This window comes from Pseudophryne corroboree, chromosome 1 (genome assembly GCF_028390025.1).
Source record: "Pseudophryne corroboree isolate aPseCor3 chromosome 1, aPseCor3.hap2, whole genome shotgun sequence".
Taxonomy (NCBI): domain Eukaryota; kingdom Metazoa; phylum Chordata; class Amphibia; order Anura; family Myobatrachidae; genus Pseudophryne; species Pseudophryne corroboree.
Genome location: NC_086444.1, coordinates 1,033,129,693 through 1,033,151,753, shown reverse-complemented (window position 1 = coordinate 1,033,151,753; position 22,061 = coordinate 1,033,129,693). Strand labels below are relative to the sequence as shown.

The 22,061-nt window shown below is 45.0% G+C and overlaps 1 protein-coding gene across 2 annotated transcripts in view; it reads left to right on the top strand.

The window, feature by feature from the left end:
• The window catches only part of CFAP97 (cilia and flagella associated protein 97), a 170,509-nt gene extending 162,918 nt beyond the window's left edge, over positions 1-7,591 (top strand). For both annotated transcript variants that reach the window (XM_063920746.1, XM_063920749.1), the window contains one exon: positions 3,561-7,591. In XM_063920746.1, the coding sequence (XP_063776816.1) occupies positions 3,561-3,670 (110 nt within the window). In that variant the 3' untranslated portion in view covers positions 3,671-7,591. The remainder of the gene's footprint in view (positions 1-3,560) is intronic.
• The last annotated feature ends 14,470 nt before the right edge of the window (positions 7,592-22,061 follow it).

Here is a 22,061-nt window from a genome sequence, read left to right as displayed (position 1 = left end):
GTTTCTCCGGGACGTTAAGGCCCTTCACGTTGAGGGAAACCAGTTTTATAGTTGTCGCTTTAAGGTTAACCGCCATCATCTAGAGAACTGAAGACACTGCTGGGTCCGGCAAGGAGGGCAGAGCAGCTCTCGGAACAGAGGCCCACACGTTGGGGGGGGGGGGGGAGGGAAAGAGAGAGAAAAAGAAACAGAAGCAAAGAATACATTAGAGAACTAGTTCAAAGAGCCTATCTTAATCAAAAAATCTGCAATTTTAACTAGGAACTAAAGAAAAGTACACACCACCGCCTCTCGGGAGCTCGGACGCGTTAATCGCGTCGGAGACCAAGGATACTCGGGCGGTACAGGGGCGAACCAGGGGTCGTCGCCGGCCCCAGCCCCAACAGGAACATTGATATAACAGGCAGATATGTAGTTAACAGTTTGATCACACAACTATGAAGCAACTTAGAAAAACAGCAAATAGCATGTAACACCAGCCTCCAACTCAAGCAGGTTGGACAAGTGCTCGTCGTGTCAAGTATGATCTCGATGCGTCGAGCACATCTCTGAAGGGAGTATGCGCCTGTCAGCAAGGAAATCCCTTGATTCGTCCGTAGACCTTTTAAACTAAATAAGTCATTGAAATTTGCTGAAGTGATTGACCCAAGCCCTGGAGAGACCCTTATTTCCTCGCCGACTGCGTGAGGGAGCGCTGCTCTCTAGGGGGTTTCGGGTTACGTTGGACGATGTGCCAGTCATTGTCAGGGTAAGAGAGTTCCGGTGGAACACCGCTGGTCAGGGGTTTCCTGCCAGTCCGGGAGAGCAACCAGAGGCATTCCTAGCTCTCGGCAGAAGAGGGGTAAATCGGAGGGATCTTTTAGAGAGCACAGCTTCCCATTATGCGAGACCTGTAGACCAAAAGGAAAGCTCCATCTATATTTAATTCCCAACTTCCGGAGCTCTGCAGTGAGTGGTTGTAGAGCTCTGCGCTTTTGAAGGGTCGTCCACGATAAATCCTGGAAAATCTGAATCCTATAAGATGCAGTCTCTATCACATCCAGGCGACGGGTCTTGCGGAGGATCTCCTCCTTTTCTATGTAGTAATGTAAACGGCAGATAATGTCGCGAAGACGGTCAGATGGTGCGCCTCTAGGTCTCAGGGCCCGATGGGCTCTATCGAACTCAATTATTGAAGCTGGATCTCGGCCCAAGAGTTCATTGAAAACCGTCGTTAGAAAGTCAACAAGGGAGTTAGGAGAAACGTCTTCTGAGACTCCCCGAACCCTCAAATTGTTTCTCCTTCCGCGGTTGTCCAGATCATCTACCCGGTCCTGAAGCTGTTGAAAGCTACATGGCTGCCTAATAACTGTGGCTCTGAGGGCGTTGTGCGCCGCTGCCGTGTCTGAAGAGCAGCCTTCCAATGAGGTTAGGCGGGATCCGATGTGGGTTATCTCTGATTGAACCGCAGAGATTTCAGAACTGACAGTTTCTCTGACCCTACTCTCCAAGAGCTCAAAGTCCCGTTTCGTTGGCAGGGCCTGAAGAAGGTTCAAAATCTGCGAGAGGCTTCCTGGATCCGTCTGAGTGCGCAGGTCTGCCATTTGGGTCCCCGCCTGAGAGGTAGAATCCGAGGCAGGCGAAAGACGTGGAGTCGAAGGCAAAGAAATATCTTCTGTGGGGGCAGAGCCTTGAGGAAGGAGAAATTGCCTCATATCAGCGGAAGTCGGAGTATCCATTGCACGTGTCTGAGTGACCTTTTGCGACTTTCCTCCTCTCCCCTGCGATCCTCTCCTACCTCTCACCATGAGGCCCTCAGATTACACCAATGGAGCATCGAGACTCGTGTTGTGTGATCAGAACAGCATCCCGTCAGGGCTAGCACCGGCACGCACCCCCCAGTATCGTGGCGGCTAGCCGGGCATCAGTGTGGAAGTAAACTTGCAAAAAAGAAACAGTACATATGCATGGCCACAAGGGGGCTGCACAGCCCCACCCTGTGCAGACAACAGGTAAATCGGAGGTGAACGGCTATGCAGGTGCAACAGTGGAGAGAGACAATGAAAGCTGGGCACAAGAGGTGTAATGGATGAGGCAGGGTGGCAGCAATACTCGGCTCCCAATTAGCATCTTGTCAGCCAGACCTGCGATACTGAGCACATTCCTGCAGGTTAAGTGTGCTGGGGTGCTGCGCTGAGGATCCCAGTGGAGCAGCTGTGGGAGGTAAACAGTGTCAGGGTGGACAAGTAGTCAGAGGCACCAGACACAGACTCACCAGGTACAGCTGTGCTTCATTCGTCTCCAGCCGTGAAGCTGGGTGAGAGCTGTGCCAACCACAAGATGGCCGCCGCCTTTCAATGAGACCAGGTCCCTCCGGAGGTCTCCCGGCCGTCAGCCACCACCAGCGGGGGGGAATCTGCCAGACGAGGACGCGTGAGGTGGGGGCCGGAGGCCAGGCGCCCGGAGAGGCCGGGGGATCGGCGAGGCAGAGTCCGAAGTCCGGGCGGCTTCAACCACAAGATGGCCGCCAGCCACCACCTCCCGCAGGCCGCCCGGTCACCGGCCTCCCGTGAAGATTAGGGTCCGGCGGGCGAGGGTTCCGACGGTGAGGAGCGCCGCCCAGGTGGAGGAGGGGGTCCGCAAAGCCGCCGCACCGGGCCCGACGGATCGACGTCTCCACCCCAAAATCGAGGCCCCGGCTACTGGAGCAGAGGTAGGCCGCAATCCGCAGGGGGCAGCGCAGGGCCCCCCCGATTCCGCAGCTTCGACCTCCGGGTGCAGGGTGGTATAGCAGGGCTTAGGGGACTGTGTCACTGCAGGGGGACCCTCAAAACCCAGGTCAGGGGTTATATTAAAGTGTTGCCGGCCGGAGCTCTGCAGGAACTCGACCTCTCCTGATGCCAGCCAGGCCACGCCCCAGAGTCTGTATATCTTATTCGCATAGTGATACAAATAAGACGCGTTTTCTGCAAAAAAAGATGCCCGATGTTAGAGCTGCCCGGGAACTGGCGGCTCGCTCATGCCAGGCATCACGCTATTCATGGCGTATTAAGGCTAGATGTGTGAGGGCACATCTCTACCTGGCTTCCTTACATGGGCTTCTAATAAACATGAATCTGTTATATTGTAATGTCATGCATGGACAAGTCTGTTTTTCAGAAATTATCTTTGACATATCTTCTTATTGTTGTCATGTGACACACTTCCTTAGCAAGAACTGTTACTTTTGTACACAAATCATCATCTACCTCGTATCTCCACCTACTGTATCTCTCTTCACCAGTATGAGGTGCATTTTTGTACCACCCACCTCCTGTAACCAGTCCCTGCCTTATGTCCTCCGCAGTATTTGTGGCAGTCTTTCAATACAGTATATGCCTGTTTTGTTTGTATTTCTCTATCACATGCTCATGTTGTATAAAGCTATGGCACAAATCTGGTGCAGTTATCTATTTATCGAATGTATGTTTATTTATTTGTTTGTTTGTTTTTTGCTACAGTGATTTAAAATGTTCTTTTTGTTTTTGTGTAGCTCTTTTACATAGTGCAGAACTCAATTAAATGTTTTCTCTCCTATATAGGTAATTCCTCAAGGGTGTCAAGTGCCAGCATTCGCAGTGGTCACACGGGTAGCAGTGCGGCATTACTTAGACCCACAAAGTCCGGCAATGTCCGAGCGGCTTGGCAGTGATGGTCCGTCATTCACACGCTCCCAAAGCAGTTATTCTGTAAACCAGTGTAATACAAACATACTGCTGTTATGGTGACATTCCATGTATTAATGAGTAAAATGTATGATGTGGCGTCATGTTTATTTTTATAAACGGTTAAAAAAAAGTTGTGTTATTCCAGAATGCACTTATTTATACGGGGGGTATCGATATGCTGTGTGTAAATTCAAGCTTATTTTGTGTTGGGTTTATTTCCGTTACATGAAAGGACACAAATTGCCAAATTACTATATGCTTTTGGGTTAGGCTTACATTTGCTTTTGATGTTGTAAAGTTCAGACTTCAGTAAAATTTAATTTGTATTATGAGTTAGGTTTTTCTGTTTATACATTTATTTCATTCCTGTCCTTTTATTAAGGTGAATCTACTGGTTTATATAGTTCGTTTATTTAACAGTGCTTTTTTTTATCATTATTTATAAAATATTTTGTCTAAGTTATTTAGGGGTTGATGAATCAAGCAGTGAAAGAGAGGAGATGTTACCCATGACAACCAATCAGCTTTGAGAAAGCATTTATTAAGTACATTCTGTAAAATGATATGTACAATATCTGCTGATTGGGTGCATTGGACAACTCCACTCTTTTCACTGCTTGATCAACCCCTAAGTCACATCTGGGTGAACCTATAGCTACATCATTTTTCAAACCTGGCTTGTTTTTAGTACTGCTTCAATTATTAACAAGGGAGCACAAACCTTTATAATTTTGAACAATTTTTATTTAATTTTTCAATGAGAAAAAAATATATAAGGGAGGTTAAAGAAAAAAGTTGAGGGAGACAGTCGGGCAGGGAGAACACAGACATAAGCATAAACTCAGCTGAAGATTAACAGCAATCAAGAGTAACATCTGAGTGGTAAACAACCAAAAAACAACCCATAAATTATGACTTTCATGGCCCATCAGTAGAATACATATGCCAGCTAAACCACTTTACCAACTGGCTGAATAAGAGTAGGGACAACGGAGTGTTTCTATCAGGAAGCTGTCATCCATTTTGGACACCATCAATGACAGAGGGGGGGATTTATCTTACAGAATTGGGCTATAGCTGCTTTTGGAGCAATAGAGATATGATTTAGGAGGAATCTGTGATATATGGGGATTGTACTTGGGAATATATGCAGGGGGAGCAGTTTGCGAGGACACGGACACCCTTGAGCCGAGAATTTGTAGAATTAGACCTTTTGCTGCAAGCCAGAGCGGACCGATATTAGGACACATTCAAAAAGAATATTCAGGTAGTCGCCTACTTAATCTCATCCCCGATAACATAGACTGACCAAGACAAATTTTGTGTTATCTATCAGGGGTAGATATATACGATAGAACAGCTTCATATACACTTCTGTATGAGATATACATTTAGACGTTTTATAGACTGAAATAAACAAGTGGGACCAGTCATAAGGATCTCGGCATGTATCCAAATTACCATTTGAGATGTGCCGGGAGTGTATCCCCCCTCTTAATTGTCAATAACCGAATACCAGAATGATATATCACCTCTCCGAGAGGTGGATAAAATACTAGAAGAGGGGTGGACAAGAACAGAGCAAGGATTTTCAGCCATTGAAGGAAAAGATCAAATCCAGTTTCTGATCTGGAAAAAGTATCAAAATAAACCAAAGGAACATTTTTTATGTTTATTAATAACCGTGTTTAGTATACAACCAATGGGAATTGGCTGCTATGTTTCCTACACTCTGGTGTTCTGGCAGTACGGCCCACTTTTATTATTCACATTTTAGAACATCTTTAGAATAAAAATCTTAATTTCTTTAATTATAACCATAGTAAGGGAGGATTGGCTAGCAGCCATTAGCTATTTTGCACCATGTTGTGTTTTTTTTTTTTTTAATCAAGGCTGCTGGTCTTTCCTATTACTCTTGCACCTCCTATTAGCGCATTGCTTGATTGTAGTCTTGGATTTTCAACGGTAATGATATAAAAGTGAACTTTAGTCCAGACTATGGGGCGGATGTATAAAGTGGAGAGAGAGAAACTACCAACTAATCAGCTCCTACCTTCCATTTTTTTAACACAGCCTGTGACATGGCAGTTAGGAGCTGATTGACTTCTAATTTATCTCTCTCCAATGTTTAGTACATTTCCCCCTATGGGAGAGGTTTATCAAGCTTTCTAAAGAGTGGACAACCAATCGGCTTCTAGCTAGCATTTATCAAGGGCATTCTTTAAATGATGGCTGCAGGCTGGTTCATTGCTATGTACAACTTCTTACTTGCCCATTTCTGCACTCTTTAGAATACATGATATATCATCCCCTCTTATTTTTATATTTGACCCAGACAATTCTGGGTAGCACTGTATGCCACCTAAATGCTTTGTTAGCGCATGCTGCATAGTATCTTTTTCCACAATTATCTCTGCTGTTCATTATGATGTTGCATATGCAGGGCTGGCTCTACCATTAGGCAGCTTTAGGCAGCTGCCTAGGGTGCCAGGATCTGGGGAGGCAGCCCTGAGTCTGCTTTTTACAAAATTAAGGATAATTCTGAGTAAACTTAATGCAGGCGGCTGCTGTTGAACTTTTGAGATGCCACCTCCACACTTTCACCTGAGGCTGAAAAGTGGGTATTGGGCCTAATTCAGATCTGATCGCTGGGCTGCGTTTTTTTGCTGCCCTGCAAACAGATAGTTGCCGCCTACAGGGGGGAGTGTATTTTAGCTGTGCAAGTGTGCGATCGCATGTGCAGCAGAGCTGCTTGTGCAGTCTCTGCGTAGCCCAGGACTTATTCTTCCAGTGTAATTGAATCCTGCTGATCGGTGCCGGAGCTGACGTCCGACACCCTCCCTGAAAATGCTTGAGCCCGTCTGCGTTTTTCCAAACACTCCCTGAAAACAGTCAATTGCCAGCCACAAAATGGCCTCTTTCTGTCAATCACCTTGCGAACGCTCGTGCGAATGGATCCTTTGCACCATCCCGTCACTGCCCGCCGATGTCCGTTGTAGCTGCCTGACGCGGTTGCGCATTGCGGTGCATGTGCAGTTCAGATCTGATCACCTGCTGTGTGAAAACGCACAGCAGCGATCAGAACTGATTTAGGCCCATTGGTGTGTGGGTTGGGGGAGGGGGTTGATAGGCTGAAGTTTTGCCTAGGGTGCCGAGAAACCTTGCACCAGCCGTGTGCATATGTATAAATCTTGGTGCTGTAGGAAAGAAATACTGGCAGAATTCTGGTGGAAAATGGAACATTCGGTGTTCTAACTCTGTTGTATGGCTTCTGTAACAGTGACATCCCTGCTCGTACCCAGAAATCATTGCAGTCATGGAACCATTTTTAAACCTTTCCAGGAAAGTAACACTTTGGTGTAGTAGTGGATAAACGTGCATTTTCAGTTATGTTTTTCTTGGTGTATGTCAGTCTTTGCAATAGTTGACACTGATTTATATATTTTATATAAATGTGCTCCACTGCTTTAAAGCTCTTTTCATGCCTTTGTACTGTACTTTGACGTATGTAAGCATAATTATTTAGATACCATATAAATGGGGTTCGACACTATTTCATGTAATATTTGGTTTACAATCTAAGGGAGGAAAATCCATGTCATCCTTTTACATATGTTACAAATCCACTGTAAACCATATTACATCACAAGAATGATGCCAGTGGACATCGAGGTTATAGACCATTGGTGCATCCTTATGTTACTATGATGGCAGAGACCACATCCCTTTTCTTACACAAATCTACCATTTTCTTAGTATTAACTGATGAGAGGATTAAGCTTTGTTTGTTTTGTTCCTTACTTACAAGAGTATAAATGTTAACGTGAAGAAGACTTTTTTTTATGCAAAAATCTGAATCCCGGTACGTAACAAAATTAAAGAAATAAAAATGATTTGTAAAACTACTTTTTGTGGTTTGAGTTGTTTGTTTGTTTTTTTTTGTCCTGTTACTGTATTTGCCCTACACCAACCAAAACCCTGAAAATGTAGAATTTCTATAAATTTTTACTTTTCTTATAAGCAATTTTTTTCAACTAATAAGCCTGATAATCCTGTATAATATTGCTCTAAATAATAACTAGTGGAAACCCGTCCAGATTGATTTTTTTATTTTATTTTTTATTGTAAAGGCTCACAACTTCCAGTAGGGCTCTTACATTTTTTTTTTTTTTTTGCTGCACACACAGAGTTTGACACTGAACTGAGCGTCTTATGTAGATAAGGGCAATAATCCCCTCTGCATGATCAACAAATAGTGGATATTTACGGTACAGCAAATATTTACATTGCTTGCGCTCGCTTATTCTATAGACTTTACATGGGAACTTTGCCACTCCGCAACACCCGAGCCGTTGCCCCAATCTAATTTCTCTAACGTCCTAGTGGATGCTGGGGACTCCGTAAGGACCATGGGGATAGACGGGCTCCGCAGGAGACATGGGCACTTTAAGAAAGAATTTAGGTTCTGGTGTGCACTGGCTCCTCCCTCTATGCCCCTCCTCCAGACCTCAGTTTGATACTGTGCCCAGACGAGCTGGGTGCTTTTCAGTGAGCTCTCCTGAGTTTGCTGAGAGAAAGTATTTTGTTAGGTTTTTTTATTTTCAGGGAGCTCTGCTGGCAACAGACTCCCTGCATCGTGGGACTGAGGGGAGAGAAGCAGCCCTACTCTCTGAAGCGAAGTCCTGCTTCTTAGGCTACTGGACACCATTAGCTCCAGAGGGATCGGTACGCAGGATCTCACCCTCGCCGTCCGGTCCCGGAGCCGCGCCGCCGTCCCCCTCGCAGAGCCGGAAGACAGAAGCCGGGTTAGTATGAGAAGCAAAGAAGACTTCACATGCGGCAGAAGACTCCGTGTTCTTCACTGAGGTAACGCACAGCACTGCAGCTGTGCGCCATTGTTCCACACACCTACACATACTCCGGTCACTGTAAGGGTGCAGGGCGCGCAGGGGGGGGGGGGTGCGCCCTGGGCAGCATTTGGGACCTCTTTTGGCAAAGTTAAGCATACATACTGTATGTATGTATGTATGTATGAGCCCCCGCCAAAAAATTGCATATTTAAGCGGGACAGAAGCCCGCCGCCGAGGGGGCGGGGCTTCTTCCTCAGCACTCACCAGCGCCATTTTTTCTCCACAGCTCCGCTGAGAGGAAGCTCCCCAGGCTCTCCCCTGCAGATACATGGTAGAAGAGGGTAAAAAGAGTGGGGCGGGGACATAATTAGGCGCAAAAAGCAATATACACAGCAGCTACTGGGTTAACATTAAGTTACTGTGTTATTCCTGGGTTTATAGCGCTGGGGTGTGTGCTGGCATACTCTGTCTCTCCAAAGGGCCTTGTGGGGGAACGGTCTTCAGAGAGGGCATTCCCTGTGTGTGTGGTGTGTCGGTACGCTTGTGTCGACATGTCTGATGAGGAAGGCTATGTGGAAGCAGAGCGGGAGCAAATGAATGTGGTGTCTCCGCCGAAGGCGCCGACACCTGATTGGATGGATATGTGGAAGGTTTTAAATGATAATGTGAATTCCTTGCATACAAAATTAGAAAAAGCTGAAGCCTCGGGACAGTCAGGGTCCCAACCCGTGCCTGATCCTATATCGCAGAGGCCGTCAGGGTCTCAGAAGCGCCCACTATCCCAAACTGTTGATACAGAAACCGACATGGATTCTGACTCCAGTGTCGATTACGATGATGCAAAGTTACAGCCAAAATTGGCTAAATCCATCCGTTATATGATTATAGCAATTAAGGATGTGTTGCACATCACAGAGGAAACCCCAGTCCCTGACAAGAGGGTGCATATGTATGGGGAAAAGAAGCCGGAGGTAACCTTTCCCCCCTCACACGAGCTAAATGAGTTATGTGAAAAGGCTTGGGAATCTCCAGATAAAAAACTGCAGATTTCCAAAAGGATTCTTATGGCGTATCCTTTCCCGCCAACGGACAGGTTACGCTGGGAATCCTCCCCTAGGGTGGACAAAGCTTTAACACGCTTATCCAAGAAGGTAGCCCTGCCGTCACAGGATACGGCTACCCTCAAAGATGCTGCGGATCGCAAACAGGAGGTTACCCTGAAGTCCATTTATACACATTCAGGTACCTTACTGAGGCCGGCAATCGCGTCGGCCTGGGTGTGTAGTGCTGTAGCAGCATGGACGGATACCTTATCTGAGGAAATTGATACCTTAGACAAGGATACTGTATTGTTGACCCTGGGGCATATTAAAGACGCTGTCCTATATATGAGAGATGCTCAAAGAGACATTAGTCTACTGGGTTCTAGAATAAATGCTATGTCGATTTCTGCCAGAAGGGTCCTGTGGACTCTGCAATGGACAGGTGATGCCGACTCAAAAAGGCATATGGAGGTTTTACCTTACAAGGGTGAGGAATTGTTTGGGGAGGGTCTCTCGGACCTGGTCTCCACAGCTACAGCTGGAAAGTCAAATTTTTTGCCTTTTATTCCCTCACAGCCTAAGAGAGCACCGTATTATCAAATGCAGTCCTTTCGATCACAAAGAAACAAGAAAGTCCGAGGTGCGTCCTTTCTTGCCAGAGGCAGGGGCAGAGGTAAGAAGCTGCACAACACAGCTAGTTCCCAGGAACAGAAGTCCTCCCCGGCCTCTACAAAATCCACCGCATGATGCTGGGGCTCCACAGGCGGAGCTAGGCCCGGTGGGGACACGTCTTCGGAATTTCAGCCACAAGTGGGTTCACTCCCAGGTGGATCCCTGGGCGATAGAAATTGTGTCTCAGGGATACAAGCTGGAATTCGAAGAGATGCCCCCTCACCGATACCTCAAATCGGCCCTACCAGCTTCCCCCCACGAAAGGGAAATAGTGTTAACTGCAATTCACAAATTGTATCTTCAACAGGTGGTGGTCAAGGTTCCCCTCCTTCAACAGGGAAGGGGTTATTATTCGACCATGTTTGTAGTCCCGAAACCGGACGGTTCGGTCAGACCCATATTGAATTTAAAATCCCTGAACATATACCTGAAAAGGTTCAAGTTCAAGATGGAATCGCTGAGAGCGGTCATCGCAAGCCTGGAAGGGGGGGATTTTATGGTGTCTCTGGACATAAAGGATGCATACCTTCATGTCCCCATTTATCCACCTCATCAGGCGTACCTCAGATTTGTGGTACAGGATTGTCATTACCAATTTCAGACGTTGCCGTTTGGTGTCTCCACGGCACCGAGAATATTTACCAAGGTAATGGCGGAAATGATGGTACTCCTGCGGAAGCAAGGGGTCACCATTATCCCGTACTTGGACGATCTCCTCATAAAAGCGAGATCAAGAGAGCAGTTGCTGAACAGCGTCGCACTTTCTCTGGAAGTGTTACGGCAACACGGCTGGATTCTGAATATTCCGAAGTTGCAGTTGGTTCCTACGACTCGTCTGCCTTTCCTGGGCATGATTCTAGACACAGACCGGAAAAGGGTTTATCTCCCGATAGAGAAAGCTCAGGATCTGATGACACTGGTCAGGAACCTATTAAAACCAAAACAGGTGTCCGTACATCACTGCACTCGAGTCTTGGGAAAGATGGTGGCATCATACGAGGCCATTACCTTCGGCAGGTTCCATGCGAGGACCTTTCAATGGGACTTACTGGACAAGTGGTCCGGATCACATCTTCAGATGCATCAGTTAATCACCCTATCCCCCAGGGCCAGGGTGTCACTCCTGTGGTGGCTGCAGAGCGCTCACCTTCTCGAGGGCCGCAGATTCGGCATTCAGGACTGGGTCCTGGTGACCACGGACGCAAGCCTCCGAGGTTGGGGAGCAGTCACACAGGGAAGAAATTTCCAAGGTCTGTGGTCAAGTCAAGAGACTTGCCTTCACATCAACATCCTGGAACTAAGGGCCATATACAACACCCTACGTCAACCGGTTCTGATTCAGTCAGACAACATCACCGCAGTGGCTCATGTAAACCGACAAGGCGGCACAAGGAGCAGGGTGGCGATGGCAGAAGCCGCCAGAATTCTTCGCTGGGCGGAGAATCACGTAAGCGCACTGTCAGCAGTGTTCATCCCGGGAGTGGACAACTGGGAAGCAGACTTCCTCAGCAGACACGACCCCCACCCGGGAGAGTGGGGACTTCATCGGGAAGTCTTCGCACAGATTACAAATCGGTGGTAACTGCCACAGGTGGACATGATGGCATCCCGCCTCAACAAAAAGCTACAGAGGTATTGCGCCAGGTTGAGACCCTCAAGCGATAGCTGTGGACGCCCTGGTCACACTGTGGGTGTTCCAGTCGGTCTATGTATTTCCTCCTCTTCCTCTCATACCCAAGGTGCTGAGGATAATAAGAAAAAGGAGTGAGAACAATCCTCATTGTTCCAGATTGGCCACGAAGGACTTGGTATCCAGATCTGCAAGAAATGCTCACAGAGGACCCGTGGCCTCTTCCTCTAAGACAGGACTTGTTGCAACAGGGGCCCTGTCTGTTCCAAGACTTACCGCGGCTGCGTTTGACGGCATGGCGGTTGAACGCCGGATCCTAGCAAAGAAAGGCATTCCGGATGAGGTCATTCCTACGCTGATAAAGGCTAGGAAGGACGTGACCGCTCAACATTATCACCGTATATGGCGAAAATATGTTGCTTGGTGTGAGGCCAGGAATGTTCCTACGAAGGAATTCCAGCTGGGCCGTTTCCTTCACTTCCTACAGTCCGAAGTGAATTTGGGCCTAAAATTGGGTTCCATTAAGGTCCAGATTTCGGCCCTATCCATTTTCTTTCAAAAGGAGTTGGCTTCTCTACCTGAAGTTCTGACGTTTGTAAAGGGAGTGCTTCATATTCAGCCTCCTTTTGTGCCTCCAGTGGCACCTTGGGATCTTAAAGTGGTGTTAAGTTTCCTGAAATCCCACTGGTTTGAACCACTTAAAATGGTGGAGTTGAAATATCTCACGTGGAAGGTGGTCATGCTTGGCTTCGGCTAGGCGTGTGTCAGAGTTGGCGGCTTTGTCACATAAAAGCCCCTATCTGGTTTTCCATGTGGATAGAGCAAAATTGCGGACCCGTCCACAATTTCTGCCGAAAGTGGTTTCATCTTTTCATATAAGCCTACCTATTGTGGTGCCTGTGGCTACTACGGACTTGGAGGATTCAGAGTTGCTTGATGTGGTCAGGGCTTTGAAGGTTTATGTAGCCAGAACGGCTAGGGTCAGGAAAACAGAGTCGTTGTTTATCCTGTATGCATCCAACAAGCTTGGTGCTCCTGCTTCAAAGCAAACTATTGCTCGCTGGATCTGTAACACGATTCAGCAGGCTCATTCTGCGGCTGGATTGCTGCTGCCAAAATCAGTTAAGGCCCATTCCACTAGGAAGTTGGGCTCTTCTTGGGCGGCTGCCCGAGGAGTCTCGGCATTACAACTTTGCCGAGCGGCTACTTGGTCAGGTTCAAACACTTTTGCAAAGTTCTACAAGTTTGATACCCTGGCTGAGGAGGACCTCTTGTTTGCTCAATCGGTGCTGCACAGTCATCCGCACTCTCCCGCCCGTTTGGGAGCTTTGGTATAATCCCCATGGTATCACTTTCTCTATAGCTTCGGCTTCCTAAATACTAATTTATTAACACTATAGTTTTTTCACTGGTATGCTACGCTGGGCTTTCTGGCTTATGCTGGTGTTTTGGGGTGCCACACCATGCACCTAGATATAGCGCTAGGGACCCCAAATATACAGAGACGCCTTGATGCGGCATTGGGGCTTATTCACACATTTGCGCAAATATGTGTAACAAAGATCTCTGAATTCTGTTATCATGTGGAATTTATATCTGGTTACGGTTATGATTCAGGGTGCTGGGGGAAACAAATGGCTTTTTTTCTTGCTTAGAAATACCCCTCCCTTTCGAGCACCTGAATGATATCACTAAGCTAATTGAGCATCTACCAATATATGTGTTTGCATCAGGGTTTGACCTGATGCTCTGTCGTTTGTCATGCTGTTAACTGGTTGTTTTCACATGTTATACGGTGTGATTGGTGTGGCTGGTATGAATCTTGCCCTGGATTACCAAAATCCTTTCCTTGTACTGTCAGCTCTTCTGGGCACAGTTTCTCTAACTGAGGTCTGGAGGAGGGGCATAGAGGGAGGAGCCAGTGCACACCAGAACCTAAATTCTTTCTTAAAGTGCCCATGTCTCCTGCGGAGCCCGTCTATCCCCATGGTCCTTACGGAGTCCCCAGCATCCACTACGGACTACGAGAAATAGATTTACCGGTAAGTAAAATCTTATTTTTTCTCTGTTACTGGCACATCTACATGGTAAGACCTTTATTTGGATACCTCTTCCATGTTTTTATGTTCTGCCAGTCAGCCTCAAAATAGGTCTCACAGTTAAAAAGCTTATAGTATTAATATATAGATCCTAATAAGTAATGTATCTGTACCTGACTAATGAAGCTCTTGTATCTTACATCACTAACACATGGAAAAGGCTAAAAAGGATTGATTATACTGTATACCAAAACATTTAAAAAAAATTCAGGGAAATAGTTTGCAAACTCCACGTTAACAAAAAATGTTTTCTGTAGATGGGTAATTCCCTACACAACCAGTGATGTCACATGTTTAGGGACTAAATTCTAGGAAGAAAAAAAATGTTATCATAGAGGCAATATTTACTCTTCAAGAATATCCTACACCCAGTGGCAACATACTTTGTCAATTACAAACTACATCCCCATTCATATAATTATTTAGCTCAATCACAAAGTTGACAGTCAAACAAACAGACACCATAATGTTGAATGTCATAATGTCACTTTGGTTAAAATGTTGACACCTGCGCAATCTTTACATGTTGACAATAAAAATTTTAAGGGTTAGAGTGTTGGCATTATGGATATTTTGATTATCGTCCATGTGCAAAATGTGGGTGCATATGTACACACCTCTGTCACTGGACTCTGCCCCTAATGTGAGGCATCCGGTCTCCCACATCTATTAGGAAAAACACTTGCCTACTCGTAATAGACCATTGATGATCGCAAACCACCTGGGGTTTATGCCCATCCCTATTTCTTGCCTCTGCCGGCAATTACTGACCACTGGTGATCATTGTGACTATAGATCTACAATGTGTAGGTCGACATTGTCAAAAGGTCGACATATGAAAGGTTAACGGGTACGAAAGGCTGACAGGTGTAAATGGTTGATGTAGCAATGGTCAACACACACTTTGTCGACACATTTTATGGAGGGAGGTTCATATTTTTGGACTTGCTCCATCCTGACTATCTGTCACAAATCATAACCTTTAGTAATCTTGTGGCAATCGAAGTGGAGCAAGACACCGTGCCCGAAGCGTGGCGAGCGAAGCGTTTCTACAAATGGTGGACCCAGATGGAAAAACTATCCACACTAGCTCCAAAATTGCAAAAAAAAAAGTGTTGACTATTTTTGTGTCAATCATTGTCATATCAACCATTTGACCATGTCGACTTTTTGTCCCTGTCGACCTTTTCCAGTGTTGATCTTTCATGTCGACCTAATGATTGTACACCTAATAACTGTTGATCTACTATACCACACCCTTTGTGGCTTTATCCTGACCTGGCTGCTAACCAAGAGTGCTCCCTCAGGTCTTACATTGTGGTTCCTGTTGACTTGGCTGGGTCCCTTGGTTTAGAATTCTGCAGCTGCGCCCTCCGGTATCCCGATGAAAAGGCTGTTTAACCTGCTACTGGGGTCCTGCGCGAGGGTCACTGCCCAAGTCTGTTGCTTTGATTGACTGTTGCCACTGCCGAGTTATCACTGAGACCTTTGGCTGTTGAGGGGCTCTGTTTCTCCTGAGTGCTGCTTGCCTAAGTTTCTCCCACTTCTGATTGAGGGAGGCTAAGTACTGCGTTTGCTTGCCATGGTGCCAGCTGTAGATGTCCAATTTGAAAAGTCACTTAGGGTGCAATTAAATTGGCTGAATACTCTGACCATGCGGAGGGTTCCTCACAAGTTTTTTTTTTTTTTTTTAAACTTGGCTGATTTTTGCCAAGTTCACAGATGTCTTTCCTCAAGAGCCCACTGGCTTCCAACTCAGCCTTAGCCAAGAGCCCCACCTTCAGCTTTATTGCCAAGCTCTTCCTTTTCAGGGACAGGTGCCTTGTCAGGCAGCATTAACAGTTGATATTTGCAAACCATTCCATTTTGGTTTTCCCCTATTTTTCTTTGGAGGTCCAGAAGAGCCAGCAACAACAGTTGAAAGGAAGCTCCTATTTCTTGTTCCCGTAGCAATTACAAGTGGTTGCTGCCATAAGCCTGATATATAGTTGTGCGCTAATGCTGCCTCCGATGCAATTTTTTTTTTTTACTCTGGATGTGTGAAAATATGCTAATGTAACAGCCACTGGGACTAGTATAGACGTCCACTGGAACCTGCACATCTACCCGCAACTGCATACACATTCACAGTATCAACGCAGATCCAGGAAACACCAAATTCCTGAGTGAGTCTATAAATGCTAAGAATGGCCGCCAAAACTGAGGTGCCGGAGATGTGTTTCCTGTGTACAACATTACACTCTGTGGCTGATCCCACTCACAATATGGGTGCTCCCTGTCAATCACTTGTGATGTAATAATCACTATGTCCATAATCGCAATTCAATCACCGTGCATGTACACCGACACATGCACGGACCACCGATAATCGCTCAATTGCGTGAAGATCAGAATAGCATATCTCTGAATCCAGCCCCATGAACGGCCTTCAGATGCTTCCTGTTCGAACAGCCATCATTTCCCACTGTTAATATGTCCTTTCCTCTTTCCTTGGAGGCCTGATGATTACTGGAGTTTCCTATAGAATTGGCCTATATTCTCAGTATTGCTGGATTATACTGCCAGGAGAGTCTTACTATAGCAACTTCCTTCTGTCAGGAGTGACTCCACTACGATAGCTTACTTAGTGTTTAACCCTCACTTTCTTGTATTTTCTTCTCTTTCCTCCCTTTTCAATTGTGTTTTGGGAATATACATACCTGGTTGGTAAGTGGGTATACAGAATGGGTAGGGTTTAGGAGTTTGCATGACATAACTTAAGAAAAATAACAATTTTATGTTTTTGCCTCCTCTTGCAACCATAGTCGTATTTGTTTACTATTTATATTAACAAGCAAAAAACAAAAGGCACTGTCAGACAAATGTAATACTACATTAACATAATATCACCAATGAAACATCAAAAAATACATATAAAATCACAATTATAAATGTATACTTGATTCATTAAAAGTTTATAATTTCACTTGTTAAAAAAAAAAAAAAGCAGTGTTATATGGTGGTGTTAGTGGGTTAATAAGCAAAGTTCCATTATCCCAAAAAAACACTTTAGCCTGTCCCACCTGGGATTAATCCGTGTCCCAATATAATGAATCTGATATATTGTAACTGTGACCTCTGCAACAAGTCACTGAAAAGCTGAATCCCATCCAACTAAAACAGCTGATAGGTTAGTTGAGGTTAGTTGTATCATATCAGTGGTTAGGAAGGAACAGCCGGGAGCTAAGAGACTGTTCACTTGCTTTATGTACTGATTATATTATATTATACTAACACAGTTCATGTGGAGGTTTTTTTTTTTTTACAGAGAATGTTCCTTCCTAACAAATGAGGATTCTGAATAAAAATTTGTGTGGAAAAAGCTTCCTCCAATTGTGGGGTAAATTTACTAAAGTGTGAGTTTTTTTTAGAAGTGGAGATGTTGCCCATAATAACCAATCAGATTCTACTTACCATTCATCTAGTACTGTTTTGAACATAATAGATAGAATCTGGTTGCTATGGGCAATATCACCACATCTAAAAAAAAAAAAAAAAAAAAACCTCACACTTTAGTAAATTCACCCCAGTGACTGGATGGATAGTCCTCTTTAATTTGGTAGTTAAATCAAAGGATTTATATGTCCTACACACACCCTGCTGTATATTCCTAAAGCTAGGTGGACGCTATACAGTTGGGCCGAATTGACAATAATCGGGTCATCAGCCTCATTTCAAGTAAAGGGTCAAATGTAATAGAGTGAGAGTTTCAGAAAGTGAGAGATTTGGTAAGGTTATTCAGGTTTGTTTTTTTAAAGTGGCAATCATTTACACTGTAAAACCAGGTTGATCTTGCTGTGTAAATGATTGCCACTTTTAAAAAAAAAACTGCAAAACCTTGCCAAATCTCTTTCTTTCTGAAACTCTCACTTAGTACATTTGGCCCAAAGTGTGTAAAAACACATTCCTTCGATTATCCGATTGGTCAGTTTAGACTGAAAATCACAGACTCAATTTCCTGAGTGTGTGTGTGTGTGTATTGTCAATAATCTGCTCATATTTCCTATGTCTTTCTGACACTAAGTCATCCTCCTTGTGGACTGATTTATGCAATATCATTGGGGTGTGGCAGAAAATCAGTAGCTTCTAATAAACATTTGCATAATGCGTAGTACAGATATTGGGGCTTTCACTTTGTCGAAAAATCACCCCCTTTGTCGTCCCGATCAGAAAAATCGGATAGGGTATACCTAGCTTTACAGGTTGGTCGCCTACTGTATTTGTTGGAGGACAAGCAGGCAAAGACTGAAACAGGCCCTTTGACTAGATCCAAGGGTTCCGGTGGGTTGGCCTTTTCCTAATATTAAAGTACCTGGCAGTGCACCCGTACCATGTGGTGGGGGTGTATCTCCTCTGGGGGCTTTGCTAGGTGGTCTGGTTGAGCAGATGGGGCTTTCACTGACTTTGTTGCAGCATTACATTACAGGTAGGATTTCTTAGTCCCTGCCCCTCAATTGCATCAGGCTTTGATGGTGTGGAATCAGGCACATTTCTTTCTGGGGGGGTTAGGGGGGTGATCTTGTTGTTGTGCTTTGGGGGTAATGCTAGCTTTTGGCCTCCGTTTGGGATCTGTTGTCTGTGCCAGATATATGGCTAGCTGAAAAGTTTGACCAATTATAGCTGAACGTTAGTTTCCAAATTCATAGCTTAGTCATGTCGTTGTGCCCAGTGCAGGCTTTCCTCCATTGATATTCATCTCACCTCTCTGTGCCATGCTTACTAGAATCTGGTCCTCCCTGTACGCTGCCCTTTAGCCACCAGTCTCTTAAGGATCTAGTATCCCTCCAAAGTAAATGGGAAGCAAATGTGGGGTCTTTATCGGCTGAGGAGTGTTAACATATGTTCATGGGGGGGATGCTCTGTCCTTTTTCAGAACATCCATTTATACATCCTGTACAGGTTATATTGCAAACCTCTACTGTATCTGTCCCCTAGTGCAGTGTTAAGGCACTGTGGAAATACCGGATATTGGGCCTAATTCAGTAAGTCTGCTAATTAGCAAAATTTGCTATCCTTTTGTTAGCATGCTGGGGGGCGCCCATCGCAGGGAAAGGCTGCCCAGCATGCACACTGCCGCCTCCCCCCGCCCCCCCCTCCCTCCAACAAGTAGAAATTGCAATCACATCGCAATTTCTGCTTGTTAGCATAAATTAAGGCTGTCTCCTGCCAGCGCAGCTTAGCTGCGCCCTCAATAGGCCTGTGCACGTTTCCGATGGCGTCGGCTGTGTGTGACATCATGCAGCCGTCGCGATCATGCCCCTGTTTTGCTGGCCTTCGCCCCCGCAATGTTCCTTCTCCTCCCTGGAAATGGAGCGTTGCGGCCCCCCTGTCACGCAACCACCTCTGCCTGACAATCAGCAAAAAATGCGGGTGCAGGATGGGCATGCGTTCGCATATTTTTCTCAGTTTTTGCAGTTGGATCTCACACTGCGATCCAACCTGAATTAGGCCCATTGTCTGATTTCTGGTGGGATGTAGTTAAAATGCCGTTTGTGGGGATCCCGACGTTCAGGATACAGACGCCGGAATCCTGACAGCCGACAATGCCGCCAGCTGGTATCCGCTGGTGTCACATGTAGGACCTCTTGAGCTGATTCAGTGGCCCATGATGCTGTTTGACATGAATGCTTCATGTACACTAGACACGAGCATACCCAAATTTCACGTAATATGGTGACTGTGGCTTAACTCTAGATATGCTTGTATTTATTACTAGTAGGGATGACGCAGGAGCTGAGTGAGGGGTCGCCTGGGAATGACCAGCACACATCAGCCTGTTATGTGTATATGTGCTGCCGTATTTTGTGGTCAGTGTAGGTCACGGCTTCTATTGCAGTAGTCTCCATTCCATTGTTTACCTGCTGCTACCATTATTGACACAATATTTCTCCTATCCTACATGTGATTGGAACCTTTGGTCTTGTTGACACGTGCATAGTTTATTTAGATGTCGAAACACTTTGCTTAGTTATTGATTGCTCTGGGTCTTGTAATATAACTACATGTTTTGTTTTCTGTATCGTCATAGAACTGTAGATAGAAAAAAAAAATCAAGGCAAACTGATTTGATCTTAAATGAGTAACATCTATATTATGTAATGGCTTTCCAAGAAAACTGAACTTTAAATATTGTAATGTTTGTTTATTTGAAAGACAACATTTTTTAGTTGATTTAAACATATTTTGTTTTCAGTTTTAAACTTTGAACCATGAATTTGACCACAGTAGTAGAACTGGCCCATGATGTGTGATTTATACTGTGAACATACTTTGTGTGCTCAGAGTTGCCAACTGCAACTTAAGTACTGTTATACACTGTAGATGCTGAATATATAGCGCCAAGCACCAATATATCATTCAGCAATTTGCCAGGATTCACATCAGCCCCTGCCTCGGTGTGGAGCTTACAGTGCATTATAAATCCTTTACCCCACAAACAATGTGTCTGGATACAGTTACCCTACAATGGCTTTTTTGACTGTCTGTGGAATCTGGAGTGCCTGGAGAAAAGGCATGGGAAAACATTTTGAATAATTCAGCAGCTGTTGCATTCATGAATTTGTTTAAGGAGGATAAACTAACTAATCAAATGTACTTACAATTACAGTGTTTTGTTAGCCAAGCCTGTTGTAGAGCATCCATTTGTAATACACGGTAATAACATTTCACAGCTGCAACACCGGTAGTCCATCAAGCATACTTAGTCTATTCTGATGTGCTGTAACCCATAGCTACCAGATATTAGCTGTCCTTTGATACTGCAGTGTAGGTAAGTTGGATATATGAACTTTGTTTTCTATAGATGTATCTTGGGCAGGAATACCATGTCACTACATTGTGCTGCTGTGGACAGTTCCGTTATCTGTTTCGCTACAGGTAGTGCTATATGCTCTGCCATGTCATTTAACGAACAGCTTGATTCTAGTCAAACGTCTCTTGACCATGAAAGTAAATGTTCTCCTGCTATTGTGTATAGCACATCCGGGTATGTTCTTTACCATAGGTTCTCAAACTCTGTCCTCAGAACCCCACACAGTGCATGTTTTCCAGGTCTCTTCACAGAATTGGTAGTGAAATAATTAGCTGTGAAAATGTGTCACTGAGTAATGAATACACCTGTGCACATGCTAGGTGACCTGGAAAACGTGAGCTGTTTGGGGTCCTGAGAACCGACTTTGAGAACCTTTGTTCTATCGAAAAACAGAATTTCACGCAAATACTGTAAGAACCACTTGGCCCATCTAGTCTGCACATGGTATTACATAAGCCTCACTGAGTAATGCAGTATTTCTACATATTATATAGTTTAGTGTAGGAGTAGGCACTCCATCTGCGGTGGAATGACACATCCCAGAATGCCATCACAGTTTTGATGTTATGGCATGCTGGGATGCCACAGGTTGCGTACCCCAAACATAAGTGTTGTTACCTCACTCAAGGGCCTATTTATCAATCAATATTTGCAGGATGTCTCCCAAAAAACTCTTATTTAGGGAACGGGGTGCAAATATTTAGTACCCCTAGCGTTTTGCCACAGGGGACTGCAGCAGATATCAAAGATATTTGATGTGATCCCCTATCTTTGCTTGCAAAAGTAGCCCCAATAGCTTTGTATGGGGGAGCTTTTTTCTCGAATTTACCAAGTCATGGAATGCCATACATTCCAGAGCTTGGGCCCAGTAACTAACGCCATCTCCAGATGGCATTAGCCCTTGTAGCATATGGGCTACTCTTTGCAAGAGCTACTGGAGAGGAAACCGTAAAAACCCCACCCGACACTCCCCACTAGCATATAATTATTAAATAAGCCAATATTCCCCCTTGTGCAGTGTTTAAACACATGCACAGAATACCACAATATAGACCATTATCAGTTATACACGATAAAGGTGAAAAACCATTGGACCGGTCTGTTTATAGTTATTACAAAATAACCCCACACGTAATGTATGTCACTAAGAAACTTTAGAAATACAGATATGTCATTACTGTGTCGTATTCATTTCCAGCAAACTTTATGAAAACAGAGCAAGGCGCTATCA